The sequence below is a fragment of the Furipterus horrens genome, unplaced genomic scaffold (genome assembly GCF_987537825.1).
Source record: "Furipterus horrens unplaced genomic scaffold, mFurHor1.1.pri manual_scaffold_7, whole genome shotgun sequence".
NCBI classification, from domain to species: domain Eukaryota; kingdom Metazoa; phylum Chordata; class Mammalia; order Chiroptera; family Furipteridae; genus Furipterus; species Furipterus horrens.
The window spans coordinates 119,504,651-119,531,636 of record NW_028327177.1 but is presented as its reverse complement, the minus strand read 5'-3'; the positions used below and the strand labels follow the sequence as shown (position 1 = coordinate 119,531,636).

General features: G+C 36.8%; 1 protein-coding gene across 2 annotated transcripts in view; it reads left to right on the top strand.

The window, feature by feature from the left end:
• Nucleotides 1-26,986, top strand: part of SATB1 (SATB homeobox 1) — a 77,006-nt gene that overhangs the window by 36,719 nt on the left and 13,301 nt on the right. For both annotated transcript variants that reach the window (XM_090284384.1, XM_090284382.1), the window contains 2 exons: nucleotides 1,074-1,286; nucleotides 9,343-9,498. In XM_090284384.1, coding sequence (XP_090140510.1) covers nucleotides 1,074-1,286; nucleotides 9,343-9,498 — 369 coding nt within the window. The remainder of the gene's footprint in view (nucleotides 1-1,073; nucleotides 1,287-9,342; nucleotides 9,499-26,986) is intronic.

The window sequence follows — 26,986 nt, the reverse complement described above, 5'->3', positions numbered from 1 at the left end:
AAATGTAAAGAGCAAACATGCCTTGGCACTCCAGGCATTATTTCATGTACAAGATTGAGGAGGTAAGAGCTGCTCAGCCCCTATCCAATGGACAGAAAAACGTTCTAATCCTTCTATTTTCATGTAATCCTTTAAACAAAGTTGGAGAGAGCCACCCATTTTTGAAAGCAATCTTCAAAAAAGAAAGAAAGAAAAAGATCTATTTGGGATGAGAGATACCCTAAAGGAGTTTAGTAATGGTTTGTAAACTTCTTCTATTAAAATAAATATATTATTCCTCAAGAAATTTGATATTTACAGAATTGGATAATATTCTTTTCCTTGGCATGCTGTCATGGATTTTTGAAATGTGGAGAGGGGGTTACACATTTCAAATTTACTCTTAAGGTTTCTGAAGTTCAGAATTCCAACCTGTAACCCAGAGGTATGGCAAGATAGTATTTAGAATCATTGGTGTTGTCAGCATAGTTTCCTTAAATGGTACATAGAAAGAACCACTTCCCATAGACTTTAATAATTTGAAGATTAAGGAATAACCTAAAATATTGCCCATGAAAACAGCATAAATCTTAGATGATGCTTTCATAACATTCTTTTTTGTAATATGTTGCAGTTCATTTTCTAGTATTTTCTTTGAAAGTTCTGTTTCTGCAGAAATAGCTTCTTATCTTTGCATATTGGGCTGTTGGCATTCCACTGCCTTTGTTTAGGCAGCTTGAGAACTATACAGTTCAATGCTGTTGTATTATGAGCATTTCATTTGTTCTTAACTTCCCTCGATCTACTCTCTGTGAAAGATTTCATGGCAAGTTAAGCTACTCAAAGGAAGGAGACTAATTAGGCAGTTTCAGTTTATGTTATATGTAAAGCAGATGCTTAATAAAATTAAGAATACAATTGAAGCTCTCTTCTCTACCACTTCAATTGTAACTAATATATTTCTATGTAGAATTAATGCTTCTGACTGTTCATTTTCTAAACGGAGTGGGAAAGAAAAGGGAAGGATCGCCCCTGGCTGGGCAGAGCCCGGGAGCAGGCTCACTCACCCTGTGCCTTTCATTCATTCCCTGCAGGGCTTGCTTTCAGAAATTCTCAGAAAGGAAGAGGACCCCAAGACTGCATCCCAGTCTTTGCTGGTAAACCTTCGGGCTATGCAGAATTTCTTGCAGTTACCGGAAGCTGAAAGAGATCGGATTTACCAGGATGAAAGGGAAAGGAGCTTGAATGCTGCCTCTGCTATGGGTCCTGCCCCCCTGATAAGCACGCCACCAAGCCGCCCACCCCAGGTGAAGACTGCTTTTCTTCCTTACCTTCCTTCTCCGGCTTTAATAAAAAAATGTCTGATAAAGATTTCAACAGGAAACTAGAGCGGTAGATGGACATATTTTTTTTTTAATTCTATAGAGTTGCTTGGGGGACAGTTTGGTCCCAAATCACTGATTATGGTATATATTAAAAAAAAAAAACCAAGAACCAAGCTACTAATTAGGGGAAAGAAAATTGCTTTGTATTGCTGCTGCTTTAGGGGTGAAAAGTTATCTTTAAATGCGATACTTGTCTCTACTACTTTTGAGTAAAGTATTTTAAAACTGGAACGGAAAAAAAGTAATAAAGTCAGTTTTATCCCTGTGAGTTTTAGAACCACCATGTGACTAGTAAATAAATATAAATAAATAAATCTATTTGTATTTATGCCTTTCCCATACGAACTGCAGCTGGTGCCAATTACACATCATTTCGTTTGTAATCTTTCATAATTAAGTTTAATACAATCCTTGAAGGCAGCTTTAAATGGAGCTGATAAAGAATTCCATACATATTCCCAGAAATGGGTACATTATCCAAATTTTTACACTTTGGGGGAAGGACCACAGTCACCTTCCATGTAACTTTGTGTATGTGTATCTGTACAGTTTGTTTTTGTTTTTTTTAAATCAAGTTTAAAAGGTGGCCTCATAACTATTGTGAGAATTCAACTAGTTAATTTTCCATACAAACTATTAGATAAAAGTTTAATAGTAGATTAGACTTACAATCCACAAATAAATATGTTTCTCACACATGTAATTTGTATGACTCTTAAAAATAATTTCAGCGCAAACTGGATAAAAATTAAATATGAAATATAAATTGAAAGCATTTATGTAACATGTCATAATGAAGTTATATCTTGATAATTTTTCATTAATAGTAAAAATAATCATACATTTCAAGAATAAAATTATAGAAAAAGCTCATTCAGCACTAAAAATGAAACTGCTACTGATACTCCATGAATAAGGAATAGACGTTATATTTAGCCACTAGTTGAGAGTCTTAAACTGTTTATTATAATGCTTTGAAATTATTATTTTTTAGCAATGTCTCAGAAGTCCATTTTCTTCCTTTTATTTAATGAATATCAATTAGGTCTTGATGTCTATAGGAGCAGACTGTAAGGAAGTCATTACTGTGATTGTGAATGAGAAACTCATATTTCTCTAGCAGAAAAGCATGGCATGTATCTATACATACAAACATATCGACCTGAATATGAATTACTGAATTTGATCTGTAAAGCTTTCTATAAAATATTTAAGAAAAAGAATGAGGAACTCTTTATATAGATATATAACTTTTATTATAAGAGTGACTGAACAAAATATACTGTACTTTGGACTTGGTTTAATAATTGGTGTTGGTGTCTAGAGTTCATACACACACCATCATTAGCTAATTTTGTTCCTGTCATCCTCACTGGAAGGCCTCTGGGCAGAGACTTATCTTACTTATCACTTAATCTGCAATACCAACAAAGAATGGCTTATTTAAGACCAGTATGAACTTTAGCATTGAACTTCTCCTTTTTTGAAAAATTCATGGAAATATTTGACTTAATGATTCTTAATACAGCTTTTGTTTTTAAATTTTCTAGGATTTTAATGCTTCTATTTCTCAGATGTGACTCTGCTATTCTTAGTCATCAAATTTTTTTCCTTTTATTTATTTACTTTTTAGACAGAGTAGAAGGGAGGGAGAAAGAGAGGGAGAGAAACATCCATGTGTGAGAGAGAAACATCCATCGGTTGCCTCTCGTACATCCCCAACTGCAGACCTGGCCCACACCGCAGGCCTGTGCCCTGACTGGGAAATAAACTGGCAACCTTTTCGTTTGTGATACAATGCCCAACCCACTGAGCCACACCAGTCAGGGCCATCAGGTGTTTTCTTTAGGCAAAGTTATTAATTCTTAAGGGAAATTTCTTTTTATATACTATTAAGATATTCTTGAGTAGCTTTCTGATGTATACACACACATACATTTGGGAGATATATATATACACATATATATATATAAAATGTATTTATGTCTAAAGGCTATACCTGCTCTTAAGTTGGGATAGAAAATATAATTTATTTTGACTTGAATTATTGATTAACTGATTGGGCACCGTTAACTGTATTTGTTCTCAAGAAGGGTTGAGACCAAGCCCTTAGCTAGGATATTCAGACAATGAAGAACGTATAAAGTATGTAAATACTACAGAGTCTTAGTGAAATTCAGAGGAAAAAAAATAGGTTCTATTAATGCACTATTATTGGCCATCTAACCAAATTCTGAAATGATTATCTGATATATGTATATAATTTTATTTCACTGCTATATATAAATCTTTACGGTGTCTTATGTGCCCCACCGAGAATCCCTTTGCATTATTTAATATTATAACAGAGCTCACAACCAGTTTGTTCACCTTTTGTCCTTTAATAATGATTCAGTGAATTAAATTTTAAGAAAATTTTAATTGATTAAAAGCATTATCAATGTTAAACAAGTGCTTTAGACTTAGGACAATGTGTCAGAGCAGTTGAATTAGTACTGTTTTGCAGCAGCTGAAATCTAATGCTTAAACAGGAACCAGTACACCACACGGGAGGTTTTACTCTGTTCATTGCAAATGATGAAAATAGGAGGTGTGTGTGTATGGTGGGGGGAGTATAAAATCACAAATTCAGAAACAGAACTGCAAAATTTTGTCCTTTTTAATTTTATATTTTGCCAGTGAGTAGTCTGTGAAATCACTTGCATTTCATTTCCCCCAAAATGAAGAGCTTTAAAATATACAGTGAGACAGCAATGGGCTTAGGTTAAAACCCAGCCCGATTTCTCTCCAAAGAAATGCGTGTTGCAGGCACAAGTCCCCTGTGACTCACTGGAGAGCCCACTCATCTTTAGGCCCGAGAGACTGGATTCTTTTCCAACTCCTTCTTGTAGAGAGTAGGTCATACTGAAGCTGATTTGGATGTTCCTGGTTCATACCAGACCAAGGACCTAAACTATTGAGGGACTCATATTCTCGGTCATCTTCAAGAAGGGATTCCTTGGTTTTAGTCAAGCCCCAGGTTTTATTCTTAGGAACATGTCCCCTGGATAAAGCCAGCCTAGCCTCAGGCATCACCGAAGGTCTGGCTGGTCCTGCCTAGGTTAGGTGCATCTTGTGTATACCTGTCCCTTGTGCTTCAGAAGGGGCAGCTGTGCTGAGCTGCTTCTCAAGGGCGCAGTAAGCTCTGGCACAGACCTGTTTACTGACTGCATATTTTCACAACTTAACGTGCTAATTCAAGAAATAAGATAACCCTGCACTTGATAATGGTTCACAGTTTTCTCAGCACCTTGATGTACATTAATTCATTAAACCCTCAGACCAACTTTTTTGTAGGAGAAAAAGGAGAAAACCAAGTCTTAAGGTTTAGTCAGAGTTCTCCAGTCCCCTATTAATTCTGTTCCTTTTATCTCTACCTCAGGCCACCTGCTCAAAATATAAACAAACATTATAGAAGAGGGAAAATAAAACTTGGAGACGTTTTCTGTTTGTCATAAAGGATTGAAAGTTTTATTGTTAGATTAGGAAGAGGAAGACATATGAGAACGTTCTCCTGATCAAATACATTGACTGCATGACAGATGGTCCGTGGGTATTTCTGAGATTGTGGAGGACATTGCCCCTCCACTTCAGTTGTATGAAGATATCTGGGAGAACCCCACCCCTCCAAAACTCCCTGGTCTTAAAGGTTTCTTTTACAACTCTGCTTAGCAGAATTTTATTAACAATCATTAATGACTATCTTCTGGAAATTGTCTGTCCACAGAACAGATCAGTTTTAAGTTGATTCTATTTAGGTGTGTGCTTATTCTAGTCTTATTTGTGTGTTTTAATATGTGTGACTTTGGGAGGTAAATTAGAAATTTCTGCCTTCATAAGGACTGTTTGAAAGCCCATAATTGTAACTTTTACATTAGCTTTATAATTCTTTTTTTTCTTTATTTTTATAACTCCTTATGTAATTCTTTAGTTTCTTCTAAAGAAAGATGTGATATTTAATGCTTTAGAAAATGTACAAAGTTCATGTAAGCAGTGCATCATTATTTTAATCTGGTAGCTGTACCCTTCTGTCTCTTTGCAACTTCTTTTGTAAATAATGAAGCATAGGTCCAGTTATGGGCAGAAGCTTAATATGTGATTAAAGTTTTATTTGTTATTAATTCCTCAACCTGCATTAATTTAAGATCTTATTTTTGTGCTTGTAATATGTTTCCCATTATAGTCATCTTTTAAAAGCTAGAGGATTTGGAAAATAATTAATACTGTTTCTACAGTCATAATACTCCAGACAGTGTTAATAGATAAAAATTTGATAATGTGAACTATATTCCATCACCAAAAAAAAATGCCTTAAAATAGTATATTTCTTATATAACATTACTAAGAAAACTTATAGTTTACATACCTTAAAAGTAAACTTGAACTGCATTTGTAAAATTAATGATAGTCATTTATTACCAAGTATTAGATATTAATGAACTAGATTTAGCAAAGGGCCACCAGAAAGCAGGTCCAGCGTGTTTTTAAAAACAAGGATTTTTCCAAATAAATGTCTCCTATAACATGACTTCAGTATAGCTGGAGTGGTTTCTAAGATAAGCATTAGCATCAGACAGACTTCAGTTTAGCTCTCAGCCTTGCCCGTGGACAAATTACTTAAAATCTTTTTTTAAGAGCATTTTCTCTATTTTTAAATGGGGCCGTAATAGCATCTACTCAGGACTACTGTACAGGTTAGAGTTAATGCACATTAATACCATGCCCTGTGCATAATAAGCAACTAATAAATGTTAGTGTTTATTATTATCATAATTACTAATAAAACAACATCAAACTTTGTGTGTGCATACACACGTGTGTGCTATGAGCTTGCAGGTAATTGCTTCTGCTTCAAGGAATAACATTTGCCAATGAGTACCACTGTAGACATCATTTAGTGTAGTATGCACATAATATGTAGTACATATGTAGTAGGCATAGTTCATTTTGTAATATGCTTTGATGCATACAGTAGGACATGAAGAAACAAAATAGAATTGCCATGGGAAATGTGTGTTCTGCTGCATAATTTCAGTGAACTAAAAGGCAGATCTTAGTGCTGCACCCTATCCCCACGTGGGCAGGTACATAGTAGAAGCTCCAATTCTTAACTACTTCCCCGGCGCCGCTGTAATGATGGAGTAGTAGTACACCCTACCTTGATAAAAGCTGTTCGGAAAGCAACTGCATTTATTTTACCTCCTGTGCTATTTGCGGAGAAGAGCTGAAGAGTAGTTTGTTTTGCCTGGAATGAACTACTTTATGAATTTTAATGTGTGATACAATATTAAAAGCTAAACCAGGATTAGAGAAGATTTTTTTTTGTACTAAGCTAAAATAGTACTTAGTAGAGTGAGGTATAAAAGATTTTTGTTTCCATTTGTACCTGGGGAAAAATTCAGCTTTCGTATTTTTGAAAAGCTGTCCAAGTCAGTTCCCCTTAAGCAATAGCTTGTGTTTAGGGAGAAAAAAAAAAAATGTGATTCCAGAATTCTAATAGCTTATCTATGATAAGATATGTATCTGAGCCAACAAGACAGTAAAGAAGAACTTTTCTGCATCTTTTAAAAATGAGTAGTAGTTTCTTACATTATATTTTTAAAAGTTGTTGCTATCACTTCCTTTTTATAATTCTTTAATGTTTCATGTATACTTATTTCCCACTTTTATTTTGTGTTGGCTACTGGGAAACGAATATTTGATTTTTTTTTTTTTCATGATTTAAAATTCTTGCTTTTTAACTCAAGTTGTAATTGCTTTAAAAACATATTAAACCAAAGAAGTTTTTAGAAACTAAACCACAGTGTTGAGACAAATGATTATAGCCTACCTGGAGGATAAATTCTTAAACATAATTTTTACAAAAGAATGCAAATTATTTAAAAACATGAAACACAAAGTTTCCAAAGCCTGCTCTCTCTTAGCTATTATTACAAAGCAGATTGCTACCACAGAACTATTTCTTCCAATGCACTGGACTTCATGCCCCCATTTCCATAACATTCAATTTTCAAAGCGATTGAAATGGCTTTTCTTTTCTCTTTCATTTGAACAGTGAGAAAAAATAGGTATTAAAAGGGACCCCATGAGGTGATCAAATCTATCCTTCTGCCTCAAAGCAAGACCACCCCAGAGCAAAGTTGTGAATCTCACCAAAGCAACTTTGTAGGCAATTTATGGTAATGCGTTAACTCTTTTGGCTCCTAAAGCGGTGTTTAGCAGATTATTGCTTCAAAGCCCTGTGTATGTTCTTAGTGGCCTCCAGTCCTTAATATAGCTCTGTGAGTGCCCTTGCTTACTGAAGTCACAGAACTAGAAGAGGACCTCTGGAAATCTAGCCTCCACCCCTTTCTCTAGTTCATAGTGTGTGAGAGGCAATGAGGCCCAGCCAGTTGGTCACTTGTCCTTCCTCACATTCTGTGCCCTCACTTTGAACCTGTGGTCCAGCCAATTCACAGCATTAGCCTTTCAGCCTTAGGTAGTATCAAGGTGGAAGAACCTAGCTGCCTCTCCAAGACAAGCCAGAGGTGAGTTATTTTGCTAACTGGCTAGAAGTTCAAAGAATTCAGGAGGTGCGTTTTGAAAGGGGCTCATATTTACTGTCTTAAGTGCAGAGAATTGAATAGCCTAGGATAGCCTCTGTACTACTTTTGATGCCAAATATTTTGGGACAGGGTGAAATAAACCTGGGAGACTTGCAGCATGATTTAGGAGAAAATGTCATTTAGTGGCAAAAAATAAATAAATAAATCATTCATTTATTCTCAAAAGCATTTCATTTTCTGGTGTTTTGTATGTGTGAGAAATAGTCCAGGATGCTAAATTTCTAGAGAACAAAAACTTGGGTTCTTTAAAGGACCCTAAGAAATGAGATCCAGGGAAAAGCATGATCCTGCATCTGTGGTAACTTCTCATTCACATTTTCATCAATTCCCCAGTATATTTTTTAAAAAAGTGACAAAGTTCATAGGTAAATTTACCAGAGTGGTCAATATAATTGCACAATAAAAATTAAATTCGGTGTTTGAAAGATTACTAATAGTATCAATAAATTTCGAGAATGTGATTTAATTTTCCCCCTAAAATTTTGTGGTATTTTCCTGCTGTTATATGCTTATCATTATGACCAAAGGCGTAGATACTGATTTTTCACTCAGAATTATACATCTTGAATATATTTCTAAAGTCACTGATTATATATCTTGTGTAACTTGCAGCAGTGTTCTAAATATTGTGAAACATTTTTTTATAGCCTGGTTTCACAATTCAGAAGAAAAAAGTAACATACAGAGGTTCCAGAAAAAGATGAAATAATTATACAGAACAGCTTGGACATTCACGTGTAACACGCAACCCACCTTTATGATAATCAAGCAAGGCACTCTACCTGTTTCATGGATGGATAGAAGATTTAAATATGCAGCGTCACAAATGGCTTTGTTATGGAAGATATTTTTAACGAAACATGAGGAAAGGGCATTTAAAAAATCTAAAATTAAAAAGGCTATAGTATGTAATAGCTATTAGTTATGCAATTGTCTGTTAGGCACCAGGCACCGAGTGAAGGTACAGCACTGTGCATTATGCTTTTAATTGTGTTTCCTTTGTTAGAATTGCAATGGAAGGTAATTGGGAAACAATTAGTTTAGGGTTTTCAAGTCTTTGAAACTATTTCGTTTTCCAGAAAACTTATTTTATGGCATTATCATTCCTGGTTGTCAGCTGGCAGTTGCTGTCATATTACAGATGCAATCACCTGTGACAATGTGACTTAACTTAAGCAATCTGATCTCGGGGGAATACTAATGCTGAATGACTGCATTGGTGATCACCTTGATCATAAAAGGAGCAACAATGTCCAGTTGGGATGCTGAGCCCAAGAAGCTTCAAAACAATTTGACCAATGAAAAATGACAGTCATGTTCATAACACTTTGTAGGTGAAAACAGCTACTATTGCCACTGAGAGGAATGGGAAACCAGAGAACAATACCATGAACATTAATGCTTCCATTTATGATGAGATTCAGCAGGAAATGAAGCGCGCTAAAGTGTCCCAAGCACTGTTTGCAAAGGTTGCAGCAACCAAAAGCCAGGTAAGAGCCTTGATTAGGCGTTGAGAATGTTTATCTGCGATGCCTGTGAAAATTTTATTCAAAGGGGTGTCTGTTTTGAGTATAAATTTGCATCACTGAGAGGTCATGATCTCCAGGATTATTTACAGAGCTCGCTGATGAAACAAAATGTTCCGATTTCGGTAATAGACACTAGGTTTTGTTTCCTTCATCAGCCATTCTCCAGACCAGGGATTTCTTAGTTGTTTTCAGTAGAAGAATAAGGTAATGTATAGGAAGTTTCTCATTCTGGTCTATTGTAGTGGAAAAATTGCTTGAATTACTATTGTTGCATTATTACTTAGATGACCTTGATTTCTGTCCTAAAATACTGGAAACATTATAGTTTATTCTTTTCTAACTCTGACATCTACAACTATTAGGTGCCCTCAGTAAAACAAACTGGCACACACATCCATTTATCTTTACATATAAATGGTTTTAGTTTTTGTATGGATAGATGACACACAAACTGAATTGCAATTAGAAAAACTGTCTGTATCTGATGAATTATAAATGAATAGAACTCAATCGGGAAAGTTACAAATCCCTACAAAACAAGATGAAAACATAACAAAGGATAGACAATGCAGTTTTTTATTAGTATAATTGTCATATCGATAACTTATGTTCATCAGAAGCCAGGTTATTTATATGCACGAACTCAGAATTATCTATAAACCCTCGTTCAAAGCTAGAATGCTTCTTACAGGACCAGAAGAACACTAAACTCTCTTTCACTTTGTAAAAGGGTTTGATAACACTATTAAGGCAAGAATTTAGAGGCAGTCAAGGGCTCAAGTAAGGTTTAAACAACTTGAAATTTTAAACAAATATATTTTTATTATCATTACTGAACCCTCCTTAATAAAACAGCCCGATTGCTGTCAACTTCTGATAAAAATAGACAACCCTGAGAGTATTTACAGTATAAAACTTTTTTGAGCTTTTCCTAAAATTTTACTCTTATCAGTATTAATAGTGGTCCTTGATCAGAGTTTTGTTTTAGAAAAGGTTGTTCTTGTTTAAGTTATAGACTGGATGAAATACTTAAGGGATATCTTGGAAATGTTATATAAAAATGATTAAACTCAAGCTGTGGACTGTAAAAATTATAGCTTTATAGGCCACATGCCTGCCTACCCTTCAATCACTGTCAAAGTGATAATTTCTACAATAATATGTTTCTTTTATTGTGAGATTCTAAACATCGAGTGCTGTTGAAACATTAAGCTGAATTGTTTATGTTAGTGCCGCACTCAGCGTGTCACGCATCAGGCCACCGCACTCTCTCATGGAATGTAAAATCCTGTCATGAATCATGGCTTGTATATCGGAAATTACTGTAATTTTGATTGGAAATTACAGGGCTCTTGAAATGTTTCTAATTATGATAGAATGTTAGAGCCGCTTCAGACCTGTGTGCTTCTTCAGATATCTTCATTTACATGCCAAGACTACGCATTAAAGAGAAACGTCCTGTTCTCACTCTACCCCTCACCCACCCACCCGGCACATTTTTGTTTTGGCTGTTTAGTCTAATTATGATGAGGATCTCATATTTAAATGTATATAATCTTGCTTTTCTTTTTGATCCTACATCTTTTCTGACCTATCCAATTAAATGATCAAGAATAACAGGCTATATTCCTACAAGGCCAAACACTTTCCTCAAATCTCCAAAATACATAAACAGGGAAACTTGACATATATTATTGGAATAAAGGTCAGGCTTGAAACGAACAAAAATAGATATTAAAACTTTTTGAGAACTGTCATTCAGTTACTTGTCATATGTCATTTAATTTAATGTGGTCCCATCCTCCCCCAATTTGCTTTCTGATTGTAGCAGCGATTGTCAGCCTTTTTCTTCTTGTGGCACACATAAACTAATTGCTAAAATTCGGCAGCCCACCCAAAATATATTTTTTGCTGATTTGACAAAGAATTAGGTATAATTTTGGTTGTTTTACAAAAAATAATAATAGTAATCACCTACCCTTTTTGCTCTAGAGTGACTTTCTTAAAAACGAGGTGCCTATACTTGTAAATAAGGACTTTCAGTTCAAGAATTAACCAACCAGACACCACCTTATTATGCAATGTGACCAATAAGATGCAACTCTATTATATGACCTATATATATGGTTCAAGACAGGGCATTCACAGCAGATGGCTATTGTGTTGGTTGTTGTCATTTTTTTATTTGACAGTCTAGGGGAAAAGAGGTCAGTACCCCTGACTAAACATTCAGGTGTTGCATGTTTTAAAAATCCCTGTGGCACACTGGTTGAAAATCACTGGTCTGCAGCATAGTCCCTTATGGTTAGCAGCTCTTTGCTACTTTCATTCATTCTTTCTTTTAAATGATATTCCCAAGCCTCCCTGCCTGGGCTGAGTCACTGATTTCGGAACTATTCAGACAGTGGCAGCAATTGGTTGATAAGGTCGTATGAGTGATGTGCCGGGGAGGTTTTTAATGTCCTTGCTCTTTGTACCCCTGTCCTGCAAAGCTCCCCATGAGTCTCTTTCAACAATGCCTACTGGCAGCTTCTCTTTGTCCACCACCATGGTGTTTCCCCGAATCCTCAAAGCTGTTAGCTAATCTCTTCATTACTGGTTGAAAGAAAATCCAAGGGGCCAACTGGTTGGTTTGTGTGGGGTCACACAAACTTAACTTCATTCCATCGGATAGTTATTCCTAACTACTAATTTACTGTAACTTCCTAGCAGAGCATTTCTGTAGTTTTCCTTTAACTGTGCAGTTTAGTTGTTAGCACTACCCTGTTTTTAAAAATATGTAGTAAGATTGATGGTTACTTAAAAATAAGACAGTCCAAAAACGGTATGTATGTATCACTGAGCAAGGACATCTGACTTAACAAGGGAACAAGGGAAGGTCGTTGTTTATTTAAGTTGTGTTCTACCATGATATTTGTGAAGGAAACAGAAAACCTAGCAAACAAATACAAAAAGAATCATCAAATCATACTGACCTTTTTCATGGTCCAAAATCCCAACTTCTGTTTATGTCTTAGAGATATGTGCCAAAGTTTGTCAGAAGGAGGCAGAGGCCCCCCAAAACGGAGCATGGACCCGTCACCTCTCTCAGCCCGTCCAGCTCCATCTGCTGCTGTGTCTCGCCCTGAACTTCCAGGTTGACTTAGCATTCATCATCTTTTTCTGGTGCTAAACCCCATCGTATGTTCTATATTATCTTCATTTAATTCTTAGAGTAACCCTGTGAGCTAGCATTGTTTTCCTCATTGTACACCCAAGACACGCCTGCCTAATAAATAGGAGAGCCAACTCCCAGTTCTCCGCATCTGTCCTGCTTATTTTAGTGTCTCCTCAGGGTTCCAGGCAGCTTCAGTACTCTGGTTCCAGGAAAGGGGAATTGGGGTTACTGGACTAATTGATAGTGGAAATGCTGGCGGCTTTCCTTTCTTCACTGACATATTCTTGGGACATGAGTTTCCAACATAGGGCCCTTGGACCCCACGCCTTTTCATGCCTGATGGGCAAGCAGAGGGGAGATGTGTTAAGAGAACTGAGGAGGCTGTGGGCCAGGCTGTGTTGCTGATCCTATAATATTGTGAAATTATTTAACCTTTTGGAGCCCAAGATTCTTTTAACATGGGAGGAGGTTCCATGTGTGCAGAAGAGCTTTTAAATTATACAGCCCTATACACAAATGGAAAAATGTCTTCTCATGTGCTGAAGAAAGAGACTCAGCTCATGACACAGATATGTTTATTATCTCTTCATATATCTCAAATATCTTTCATTTTTAAAAGATAAAGCTCTAGGTAGATACCCTGAATGACGAGCAGCATAATTATTTTAAAGTTACTATAGTCCCAGAATGTTATGGAACCAGACACATCACAGTTGTGCTATGCAGTGACTAATGCACAAAGTATTTTCAGTAAGAGAAACTAACTCTGTGGATTCCACCATTTCACATGTATTGTTATCTCTTCTCTTCAATGAGTAATAGAAATGAGATTGTTTTTAACTCTAATAGAAATGTCTGAATAAAATATGCAGGTACATCCTGAAGGTAGGCTATTTCTGTGCTTGGGTAGGAAAGCTGGCTAATGCAAACTTTAAAAAGATGATATGCTTTAAACATAATGTGAATAGCTACAAATGAATACACTTTATATTCTGGGTATTCAAATAAGCAGCAGTTTTTTCAAGTGAATCATATTGGAATTTTATCAAACATTTAGTCTGATAACATCCAAATAATTATGAGAGCAGAATTCGCTAATTTTACTGTTTAAAAAAAATAGTTGATTTGGGTAATAACCATTACAGTATCAAGGTTCAGTTACTGTTCATTGGTTATAGTGTTTTCATATGGGAGATGGAAATGGAATTTTTTCCTTAATGGTGGCAGATGTTGGAATCTAATTTTATTCCACGGCAAACCCCCTGAGAGCGCTGAGACTTAAGGTGTATGTCCAGCAAGGGGACATTAGCAGCGCTGTAGGCCTTGCCTTGTACATCAAATTGTTACATTGATTTTCATGTTTGCAGAGGGGGAGCTTGCAGATAGAGTGACGCAGTAACAGAGAGTGAAGGGCTTTCACAGAGCGACACTGCATCTCCACTTACGCTTAGAAAATGATTTCTCTCCTGTGCTTTATTGAACAGGGTATTTCAGGTAAAGCAGCTAGATGATGAAAATTCTATATGACTGAACGTGCTTTCAATATAATCTTTTGCAATCTCTACCTACCAGGCCTGTAGAGTTAGAGGACTCTGGCTGCTACAACTTTGGCTGGTTGATAGATATGGTTTTTAACAGTAAAAAAAAGATGATTTCTTCCTCTGTGAGGATAGCACAGATGGTAGAAGAGGCCAAATGATTCAAAGAGCCTTTTGCTTTTATCATTGAGATTGAAGGCCTTTAAGATGAGAGAAAAGGGAGGGCAGAATAAAGAAAAACAGAAGAAGGCTTTAGTGCCCCTTGGGTCCATAGGTGGAAAAATAACATCCTTTTGACCTTTGGACTGGGAAATTCTTAGATGGTGGTTGGAATTATCAAATACATTAAGACATAATATGTCATAAAATGGGCTAGAAATAGGGCTAAAATGTAATTTTCATGGCCAAGAATAGGAATCTGTAGTAATAAAATCCAGGAAAAAATCGTGAAACCATGATTGCATTCTGTATTCCAGCATGCAAGTGAAGGCATCTTTTATTTTGTTAGAATTAAATTACGCTTTAGGGAAACTACACCTTGCAACTCTGTGCTGATTCATTCTTTCGGAATGTTCATGTGACAGACTTTACTGCAACACGATTTCACCTGTGTAGCTTCCCATGTAAGACACACGGGAGTCCCCTGCAGACTTGAGAGTCACGGTTTCTGTTATTTCTGGTGCCACATCCTTTTCTAGCAGTTTGGGGGAGGATCCGTACCTTGTGCCTTCCCTCACAGCACCTTCTCGGGTGAAGAGAGTTTTCCCCAGCCAGGGTCTGAGGAGAGAACTGCCTCTTTCCATGTTCTCCATCTAATGCTTTCTTTAATTTTACGTATTTTTACTGGGTAGAGGAGACCCTGCCTATAGCTCAGGTTTCCCTGGATTGTCTTCCTGGAGGAGGAAGGGAGGCAAGAGGAGTACTTGTGCGAGACTGAGGAGAGAAGGAAGACAGCCCGGAGTGTAGCCATCTCAGCCGACTGCATGTGTCTAGTTTAACACTTTTTTTTGGTGGCCTGTGTTGCATTCTTGAGTAAATAATCCTGCGGAGTTCCATCCGTCTCCTGTTCAAGGTGTTCTGTAGCAGTAGCTGATCTCTAAAGATCTCTTGTGTGTAAATATTGGGAATCCATGGTGGATTTAGTGTTCATAAACGTAGACCTATCCTTATATCTAATTGGTGGTTAAATAGGGCTGTTGAAATTAATGCCTTCAAATATATAAATGTTGACATATGCTAATGGCTTGAAGGCACACGGCTGTATGTTAGATGATGTTTTAAGAGTTAGTTAAATTGTGGATCTGAAGGAGCCCTTTTCACATTTCTACATTATAAAACCAAGCATATGTTTTAGTAAATGTAGGGTTTGATCGAGGAGGTCCGTAATTACTCAAATAGAATACTTACTTGCTCATTATATTTTTGGCTGAAAAATCATATAAAGAGGTGTTTTTCCCCAGACATTGGATGTTATGTACTTAGACAAGTTGAACAGAAGATTTCTGATTATCTTATTGCAATGAAAGTTTCACTTTTTTCCCCTAAATTAAAAATTAATTACCTATAGTAATGTAAATACATTTGCCTCATTGACCCACTTAGTAAGTTAACTATTACAAATACAGTCATAACTCAGTAAGCCCAGTTTCTCCATCTTTAGAAATGTCATAAGAAAATTTGAGACAAGATTGGGAAAGAATCTGTTTATGAATATTGGGGCAGCTCTTAAAAGAGGATCATGATGTGAGGAAGTCCACTCAGGGCCACCACAGGGGAGGTCCACTCTAACGCAGGTCTGTGTACATGTTCTAAAGCATGGTGCACCGATACTGTCTATGTAGATTCTGCTGTACTCTGAGGCCACTTTTTTGTCCTACAATGTTAGTATAAGTTGAAAAGTGTGGACTTATTCTATGCAAGTTCCTGTTTTTGGAAGCTCCTCTATATTCAACTTTCACAGTTGAAGAGTTAGTGCTTTAAGACAGGGTCATGTATCTACAAAATGAGAGTAGAGTCCAAACCAGTGCGGTTAAACTTTTAATAGGAATTAATCTTAAAACCCAATGTCATTCAGTTAAACTCGTCACTTAACTATTACACTAATACAGTCCTTTAACAAAGGATGAAATCAAAAGACAAAGTGTTTTCTCAGAAGTCTCAACAGTTGTCTTTTATGTTTTTGGTAGTAAAGGTAGGTTTTATTATAGCTTTATCTTCTTTTTTCCTCATATGAGTAATGAAAATAAAGGCCCTGTGAAATGAATGAGCTATGAAAATGCATTTATGCAAAATGACAATAGGAAAATAGCTCTGAAAGATACTGCACCATTAAAATTTTACATCAGTGAAAGGTGTTAAGAGAGGGGCAGAAGAACTTATGTTGGTGATACGAATCGAATGTAGAATTTTTTTCTGCCCTGCTGAAAGAATAACCTTTAGTATCTTAAAAGTAACCTTTGAAGCTATTCATTTTTTAAAGTGTACTTGTTATGCTTTTACACATGCAATTCTTTTGCATGACAATGACACAGCTAAATCATAGACCATCCATTTAAAAATATATATACAGTATATATTTTAGAGATTAGTAGAAATATAGTCATTCTATAATTTATCATCAGATACCTTTTAAAAATATAAGCTCCAAACCGCTTGTGGAGTTGCCATGTAATTGTTAAATTGATGAAGTTGTCTGTTTTCTAGGCCTTAATCTACTTCCGTTGTATGTTAATAGATAATCTATTCTCCTTTGACTTCTTAATTCAACAATTCCAGTTGTCTTTGTGTATTTTAAAAATAATTCCCTTTTCAACCAGTGTGCTTGAGGAATTGAGTTTAAACACACGGTTTCATAAACTGCCAGCCTCCTCGGCCGCCTCAGTGCCTCTGATTCTGTAAATCAGATCATAGACAGCATGCTGTCATATAATAAGGTGTCTGATCCTTATTACCAGTTTGTTGATGCACAGACTCCTTCAAATTGACCATTGCAACACATGGTTTCCCCTGAAACTAGCTGTGATAATTAGCGTGGTTCTAATGAGACAGAATGTCACTGATCTTGTGCTGAACTGTCGAGTATCAACGCTACGGATGGGAACTGTCAGAGCCTGCCATCTGTGACAGCGCTTGGCATATTCCAGTGGCAAGGTAGAGCATGCTCAATAGAGTATTTTCAAACAAATGGCCCTTTTCTTGACGAGGGTTCTGTGTTCTGTTCAACTGGAAGAATGTTGGCCCCAACTTTGGCCCACGCCAAATCCATTTTGAGATCCAAATAGAATAAATATTTAAATCTCTGTTACGTGTTACATAAGAGAGGACTATCTTTTGTTTAGCAGGTGAATTTTAAGTGACTTTCCTTCTCTCTCTCTTTTTACCCACCTCTCGCAATTGCCCCTTAGTGTCAGTTAACAGTAATGCAGTCATTTAAGATACTTTCTCCCAATTTTAAAATGGCCTTGTTTAAAAGAGATTTGTTGGGGAGTTGGGATGGCTCACAGTGATAAAGCCGTCTGATTAACAGAGAGGAAGGGGAAACGAGAGAAATAGTTCTGAATGTGTACAGGAATACACAAGTTGAATAAAATACACAAGAAGAATTAAAATAGACAGGACAGTTAGATCTGTAGACCCCAGAGAGGAGAGGAGTAGAGATTTTTTTGCTGGAGTAAAAAGTCCAGCACTGCTTATCATTCCAAAATATGCTTTGTTGCTTTTTATTTCCTCCTCTCTGGCAGACCACACAGGGCTTGTTCTGAAGAACATTTTCACTAATCTGATCAGGCAGCCAAATACGCCGGGAAAACTGCTTTAATGATCCCACTAATTACCTCAAGTCAATATGAACTGTATTATTAGACTGAGGGAAAATATTCCATTAGGTCTCCCCCTTGGGAGTTTCTCCGCTTTGTGATGTCACTGAAGCCTTCACCCTCTCGCTTGTAATTAATTTTATTTACACACGCAGGCATGCACAAGGTCACACCTGCACAACCGACGCTGGCCAGGGAGCTTGTGGCACTCCGGCTTAATCAGATCTGTCATAATTACCATTCTGCATGTTTCTGACACACGCTGTGAAATATTTCAATTTAACTGCCGCTACCAGCACAACCAGATGTAGTGCAAGTGTGGCTGCATTGGAAATATTATTCCTCAGGATAAACTCTCTCCTCCTCCTTTTTCCTCCCCCCCAACCCCCCTTACAGCTAATGTGGCACAGAAGCTGATGTATCCTGTAAATCTTGAATGCAGCGCTAGATTGATAACAGGCGATTAGACAGTTTAACCACAAACAGCTTGTTCATTTTTCACAAATGAAAACCACATGTAGTGTAACTAAAATTTCAGGCCCTTTTTTTTTTTCTTAAATAAAAAGACTTGGGGTATGTAAGTGTGTGTGTGTTGAAAATGTGCTTAAATAAAAATAAAATTCAATGAGAAGTGTATAGAAAAATGGAGAAGTTGCTTAGTTTTTTCCAGGTTATTTTTATCAATACCTTCATCTAATCCCCTTTTTTCCACTCACTAAAATTTGAAGAGGAAAAAAAAATTGTATTCTCCATTGGGCTTTTCATTTTTTGTAAGATTCTTTCAATGGGAAGGATTATATCCCTTTGGGCTATGCCTTTTTATTTTTTCAGTGTTAAACCTTTTATTTGAACATAAATTCTGAAAGATTTACAACAATTGAGCATATATATTTTTTAGATGGTTTCCCTTATTTTAAAGAAAAAAAAATTATTTTAAGCTTAATGGTATATCCAAGATAATCCAAAAACAAAAATGGGCCCAGTCAGAAAATGTGTTTTGTAGAGATGTTCATGGATTTGCAGAACCATTTTGAAAGGTGGAGCTGAAAGTCAGTGGATTCTGTTCTGTAGAAATATTGCAGATAACCTGGCAGAAAGTGCAGGCACAGTGGGTAACTGTATCCCACCAGTCTCAGAAGAATCCAGCCAGATCAAAATTAAAGTATTGGAGCTGTAAGAAGGCAGATAGGCTGGTGAAGACTAAAATTAAGACAGGAGAAAGATAAAAGCAGTGGTGATTTAGAATCAACTCTCTAGAGAAGGTTCACAGCAATCCGCTTTAGGGAACATTTAAAATGTAGATGTAGCCTAGTGAAATGTTTTTTAATACCAAATAAGATACACTCTTTCTTTTTGTTTTGTTTTACTACTTCAGTTATGAACCTCACCTAGAAGCTTCGTAGGATTCTCTGGTAATTCCTGTTATCTAACAGATAAGTGGTGCCATTTCCCATGGAACAGTGGAATTTTTTTGTCCTTTGTTCCCTTTATCCGTTTTCCCTTTTACTTATTTTCTCAAATTAAAAAACATAACAAAACAAAAAATCTTTAATTCCAATTTTTTTTCACTGGAACTTTCTTCCTTCTTACCCTATTTTCTGTGTATTGTGTGTTTGCTCCATACTGTCTTTCAACTTTGAAATTGAACATTTCTCTGACTATTAATACCTTCTTCTGCCTGAATATCACGTTAGAGGAAACAAAAACATGTTTGTCTTTTGGTGAGAACCCTTCTTCCATCTCAGCTGCTAAGCTGTTCACACAGTTAACACCAAATCATTAGGTCAGTTTCTTCACACAGTATTCATCTACCTGTATAGTCATTTAGCAAGCTTCAGTTCTTGTGGAAGATTTGTTTCAATCCCCACATCACCAGCCTGTCATAACACTATTTCCTGTTGAGTACAGATAACACCTCAGAACCCTCAACAGAGAGGTGAAGGCACCCACCACTCATTAGTGGGATCCACCCACTGCTGCTGTAGTTACCTGCATTTTGGAATTCTCAAGAAGAGGGTTGATACATGTAGCACAGTTGCATGGGATTGAGTACAAAAGATTAGAAGAATGGAGGTTAAAAATACAGCCAGTGACTTCATTGCTACTATCCTTGCTTTAATAACCCTGAAGTTTTTGCACAGCTACTTCAAAATATGTTAGAGATAAGCCAGCATGCACATTGAGTCTCGTTTTGTAATAATCACCAGTAGAGCTCCACCACTTACAGGAAACTTGTATTGTTTCTTTGCAAGTGAAAAATTTCATTTGCAACCTGAAAAATCATCCCTAGTTTTCCATGTTTGCAAACTTTAGTTTTGGTGTTAAAATTTCTCGTACCTGGCATACCTGTTGATACAAATAGGCACAGGAAAGAGAACGAACTGAGAGTTTCTGTTTCAGCATGCTGTGGTATGGATGGAGTTTGAGAATATTCAATATTTTCGGTATGAGGAAAAACTATGCTTTTCCATTAAATTTAATTAGGCTACAATAATCCCATTGTCAAGAAAAATCTTCTAATTTTGTTTATGGACCCTGCTCAGTCCCTGTCTAATAAAAGGACCGTTTTCAGGCATCTGTTAGCAAGTCACAGCTGAAGTATGTATGTATAGTTAACAAACTTGATCCTGCCCTAACTTGGCCCACCTCCCTCAGCCATTCTTCAGTTGCTATTCTTCGTTGCACTCAAATCCTCATGCAAAGGTACAGGAAGGAGAATTGGATCCTCTTTATACTGTTTACTATTTTCTCTTGGAGCCACTGTCTGCATTTTTCATCATCATTGGTGAGGTCATCAATATCATTGACAGTGTGGTTCATGTTTTTATTCTGAGCTGAAAGGAATAAGAAGGGTGTGGTTCCTGATATCTACATCAGATAGAAATAGGGTAAACTTGCAGACTCAGATATATATCTAATACTTTGTACATCAAGTTCATCTTTCAGAGAAAGCATTGAGGGTTGCAAAGAGTGGGGAGCCCAGTTCCGCTGCTTCCCTGTTATGTAGCCCCAGGCAAGCTGCTTAACCTCTCAGGCTTCGAACTCCCCCCTCTGGAAGGTAAAATAGGTCGGGTAAGATTGTGTCTAATGGCCCTTGCAGTTCCAGGCTCTGTGAGTTTGTTGCACACAAACAGGTGCACGAGTGAGAAAGAGGATGCTAATTTGATTGAAGGTACTGCCAACAGGTGTGTTAGTCTGAGAACGAGTCACAGAGGAGGTAAGGTTTTGAATAATGGAAAGACTCAGTCTGAGGGGAGAAAGTGCTATTTTGGGGTCTGTGGCCAAAAAGGATTACTTATGAGTAGCATATAGTGAAGAAAACGGATTGTTTGGAATCCATTTATGGATGCCCATGTTATATAGTGTGAGAGGAGCTCAAGATTGATACCGTCTCACCTGAGCCTTGCTATTACAAAACTGGAAGATCTCCCTCTACTTATCAGGGACCTAGCAGAGTCAGTACAGTATAGAGAGGAGATGAGCTCAGTTTAGTTGGGAAATGGACTTGGCTTAGCATGTGGTGGGGTAGTGGTTGCCAATACAGGAAGACTCGAAGCTTGCTTTGAAGAGTTTCCTCCTTAAACATGTCCTTTTCGGTTTTCTGACCGATGTCTGAAAATCTGCCTTTAACCCCTCCCTCTCCCTGTCTCCCCTTCTCCCTCTTCCTCTCCTCCCTCACCCTCTCCCTCTCTCTGGATTGATGTTAATTTTTCTGGGGAGAAGAGCACATTATAGAGTGGAAAAATGTACTCAGTCCATGAGGAATCACAGGTTCGGAAGAGGCTAGTGCAGTTGGGAGTAAACAAGGAAAAAGGTAGGGAATGACAGCTGATTTGAGGGACTATCTTGGAGCCCATATTTGCAAATTCATAAATTGGCACCTGCAACATTTAATAGCTGCTAAGAAGTGCCCGTTCCCAAATGTCTCCTTTAAATGTTTACCCATTTTACTTATGGTGCCAACAGGAGTGCTACTTGTCATGGGTGCTACTTAGCTGGTTCATTGATGGAGCATTTGGTGGTTTAAATGAAATGCATATTAGGTAAAAATGAATTACTTTCAGTAAGGTCAAGGAAGTGAAGGCTGTAAATAAAATATACATTCACAAACAGACAAATGACGTTAGGAAACCCAGCTCAGTCCATGCCAAGCTGTTACTGACTGAATTGCCTTCTTTCTTCCTGGCTTGCAATTAATTTTTACTTGTGTGTTTGGAGATTGGGGGAAGGGTAATAGCCTAATGGGTAATACTTTTATTTTAGTATTTTGATTAAAAAGACTGAATAACTTGGACCCTGGATAACCATAAGGACTAAAGCCTTATCCATCAAGCTTAATTTCTAGACAGCAAGTTGTATCTATATTTCTGAAAAAAAAAAAAAAAAAAAAAAAGCATTGAGCTACATGTAATACAAAGATACGATGGTTATGTGCTCAGTTATTTTCGACCTATGTCCCCTGTTTACCGTCTTTTCTACTCTCTTTCTTAAATCTTCTATTTTACTAGCTACCTTCTGCTCTGCCCTCAGATCTTAAAGTCAAATACTTGATAACCATTTGCTCTTTGAACGTGGTGATGAGGACAAAAACCATTCTTTGGTTTCTGCAGTTTCCTAGTATTTGCATAGCTGCCTTCCCTTCCCCCGCCCCCAACAGCATGGCTTGCCCTAGTCCATTCCTCCCCTCCCCTCCCCCTCTCCCTGCCCTATTTCTGAGAATCCAGGTGTCTTTGGAAAAACGTGTTAGTGTTCCTCTCCTGGCAGATAGACATTTCTCAGAGGAGACGCAGCTAATCTTATTTATCTTTATAGTGACTTCAGTGGTATGAAGTTAACTTAGTTAGGATATTGAGGCTTTATTCAGAGGTTGTAAACCCATGTTGTGAGTTTGTAACAGTGAAGGAAGGATACATGTGCTGGTGTTGTCAGTCAAGAAACTTTGAACTGCAAAACTATTATTTTAGGATATGAAATCTTGCCCAGAATGGAAATATATAAATTGGATAAAAAAGCTTTCTTCATTTTGATTGACTCGAGGATCGCGTGAGGGCAGGGCCTTCTCGTCAGCACCCCACCTACACAGACACAGCCAAGGCACTGCTGAGCCACCCCTGACGGAAACTCGGGGTTCATCACACATTCTGGGCACCACTGGACTAGTGATGAACTGTTTTCCTCCAACCCAGCTCTAAGAGGAATGGTCCTTTTGGGGCAAATAAATAAATAAAGGAATCAATTTTATGAATCAACAAATACCAAAATTTTTTAGTCTACTAAGAGCTTATATAAGATTGTTCTAGAAAAGTGTTTGAAAAGGGTGTGTGTGTATATATACATCCATTTAGTATATATGCATGTATACATACACATGCATGTGGAGAGGGGCACCCTATTCAGGAGTCCTTAACCTGTGTCCTATCTTCCCCCAAAGTGTTCAGGTATTACTGAAATTTAACATTTTATGTAATTATCAATATGGCAACAATTCACAATAGTATCAGCAATACCTATGAATTTATCACCAATGAAAATCACAAATATTTTCATATGTTATTACAGTATCTCAAAATATTATTTGTGCTTATCACTATAAAATTACAGTAGTTATTAGGTCTGTTGCTAGATCTTATTTAGCGTGTGAATAAAGAAGCACATATAGTACTGTGTCAGACATTTTTGATAACCGTGCCTTCACTCCCAGTGCCTGTAAGCAAGGGTTATGAGCATTGCAATAACATTTAAAACAGTAATGACAAAACCTTATGGGCAGCCTTTTCCAGCTTTCTCGTGCCACATGTTGTGCAGTGCTTGATGAGAGAGTCCCTTTGCCCTTCAACTAGAAATTTTTGCCAGTTGAATGACATCTTTAATATCAACTTACACCTGAAGTTTAAGCTGTTCTTACCTCGCTAGATAGAAAGTGTTGGGAGAAATGACTCCCCATTTTGTCTGTCCCCAAATTTCCTCTTATCTTGCACAGTAGGTGGCACATAGATGGCACTTAGTAATTATTTGTGGAAGGAAGGACTGCTTCAGAAGCATATTTCACCTGCTCACAATTTTGCCCTCCCAAAAGCCAGTGTGCTCCTAAGGAAACCCAGGTGGGAGCAGTGAAGGCTCTCAGCTCTGAAGGACAAGAGTCTGGTCAAACTCCCTCACTCCTGTTCTCCCGTCCTCCCCACTGGGCCCTTATGGAGACTCTTTCCCCAGGTGTAAAATGGAGCAGTGGTTGTGAGGAGTACCAGAGGTGGTCCCCTATCTCCTGTCATAGCTAAAATGATAACCTGGACATTGTCACTGGGACCCACATGATGTTTCCAGAAATATTTATGCTTTTCTTTTTAGTGCCTCCTTGTAAATCACAAGATTTGAGTTCCTCAAGTAAGCCAACCTCTGATTAGTAAGTTTGTTTAATGGATAAAATGATGTGGATTTTGACCACAAAAGAGATGTTATTTTATCAGCAAAGTCATAAGCAATTTGGGAACTCATAATGAACCTGCACGCCTGATTGTTCTGTTGGGAATGAGTCCTGTAAACTTTTACAGTCCTGACTTGCCTGCCTCTAGTTTTAAACATTTTTTGTTATCTCTCCTGGAATATCATAGAGGGAAGATTTAAAATTTTAATTCCCAGACTCTAAATATGCATAATGGGGAGTATAGCTTATTTTAGGAAATATCTGCAGTATTAAAAGGTTTTATATAAATCAAGTAAGATGCAATGGCAGAAATATTTGTTTAACATGTTAGTAAATTATTTTTGTTGGTAAACAAACAATATATCAGATAAACTGTCCTGTAAAAATTATTCATTTTGTAAGTTCATATTTTTACTTTGTTTTTGCACTGGACATATATATATATATATATTCATCAGTTTGTTTTTTTTTTCATATTGAGCTTCATAATTTTGAATAGAAAAATTAAAATTTTAATAGTAACTAAGATTCAGCGTAAGAAATTTGCTACATGACATTATAGCATAAAAGCACATCTTTATTTGGGTTGAGGGACTTGGAAAAAGTTGAAGTTTTCATTAAGTTTCTTCTTTAAATATTCAATATCTTTGCCTTTGACAGAAGCCTTTAATAGTGCTTTCCTGCCTCCTTAAACCTAGTATGAGCTCGGTTTGAATCTTAGTTCTTTGAAATGCAACAACAGCATTATGAATGTAATTGTTGGACTTTGCTACCATACATGATGCCCTCATGAATTACATAGGAGTATACAGTTTCTTGATGCTAAGTAAATGGCCTAGGTTGTGCCATTTTTATATCTTTCTCCATCCCCCCCAATTTATTGCCACTTTAGTGTATTGCAAGGAATCTTATGAACAACTTTACACGCACTCATTGAAGTATGAGCCTCAGAGGTCTGCAAGCTCCTTTGGTAAAGGACAGTGAAGAGTGTGCCACTTAAAGGGCTGCTTGTGTTGACACTTGTTTATGATAAATGTAACTCAGATAACACGGATGAGGGTGGACTGGGAATAGAAGACACATCAGCATTAATTAGTTCATGGAAGAACTGCCAAGGGCCTGAACCAGAGCAGTAGGGATGGAAAAGAAGGAACAGATTTAGGAGATGTTCTGGAAGCATGGATTTGACAGGAATTTATGATTGTTCATTTATGGAGGAAATAGACAAGAAAAGTCAGATTTTTAATTGAAATTGTTTGCTGTTTTTTAAATTAAGAAAGAGTATATAGCCACTATAGAAAAAGTCAAAAAATGTAAGTATAAAAAGAATATAAAAATACCCATAATTCCAATTAACTAGAGATAGCTTGATTTTTCATGTATATGCATGTGTATACATTCATCTCAAAGATGGCTAAGGGGATTTAAGTAAGCTTAATTAAATCTGTATATTTACCTATCAGGAAATTCCACAGGCTAAATTAGACATGTATACTTATATATGTGATATGTACATATATATGTCTTAGATTCATTCTTACATGTACCTTTGAATTCCCTATTGAGGTGTATTTAAGTTATATTTAACTTTTGCTATCACAAATGTTAATGTGAGCATTATAATAGTTAAATATTTGTATACATCTGTAATGATCATTTCATTAGGATAAATTCTCATGGGTCGAATTACTGGATCAAAAAAGGCATTTGTGTTTTAAGAGTACTTGCTGGACATTTTTACATTAAACATTTTCACATTGCCCTTCAGAAAGATTATACCAATTTACACTTCAAATAACAGCTTTTCAGCACAGGTGACTGGGTGGGTGGTGATGCTATTAGTTGAGTTAAACTACATAAGAGGAGAACCTAGTTTGTGTAAGGAAAATACTGGTTTCAGCTTGGGATGTGGTAACTGAATTATTTCTGTTAACCCTGTAGATCGTCAGATTCCTTTGGATTACCTGTATGATAATGAAAAAAATTAATAAAAATCATACTAGCTGACATCAATGTATGCCAAGCCTTTCATGTGAATTATTTCAATTCTTATGAACCTATTACATGACTGGTGGTAAAAGTACCCTTACTATATAGAGGAGAAAATTGAGGTCTAGAGAACTTGAGCAACTTGAACAAGGTTACAGGAGGCTAGTAAGTAGTAGAATAGGAATTCAAATTAATACCCAGGCTTTCTTAACAAATAGATCTTAGAAATACAGTTTATAAATTAGATGAGGTCAGCATAATTAAGTTGTGTTCTCAGGAAAGCACAGTAAAGAGCAATAACAGATGAGTTGCAGGCAAAGGCAATTCTAAAGCAACTGGTTTACCTAATTTTCCTAGCATACTACTAATTCAGTTCTTTTATTTTTTTTATTATCCTCACCACTTTAAATATTGTCCAGTCTTCAAAGCCAAGCTAATACTAGTCTTTACCAGTACAGACGTCCTTGACCACCCTAGTACATCTCTTCTTCCCCACCTCTTGGATCCCACTTGATGTCTGCCCATCACT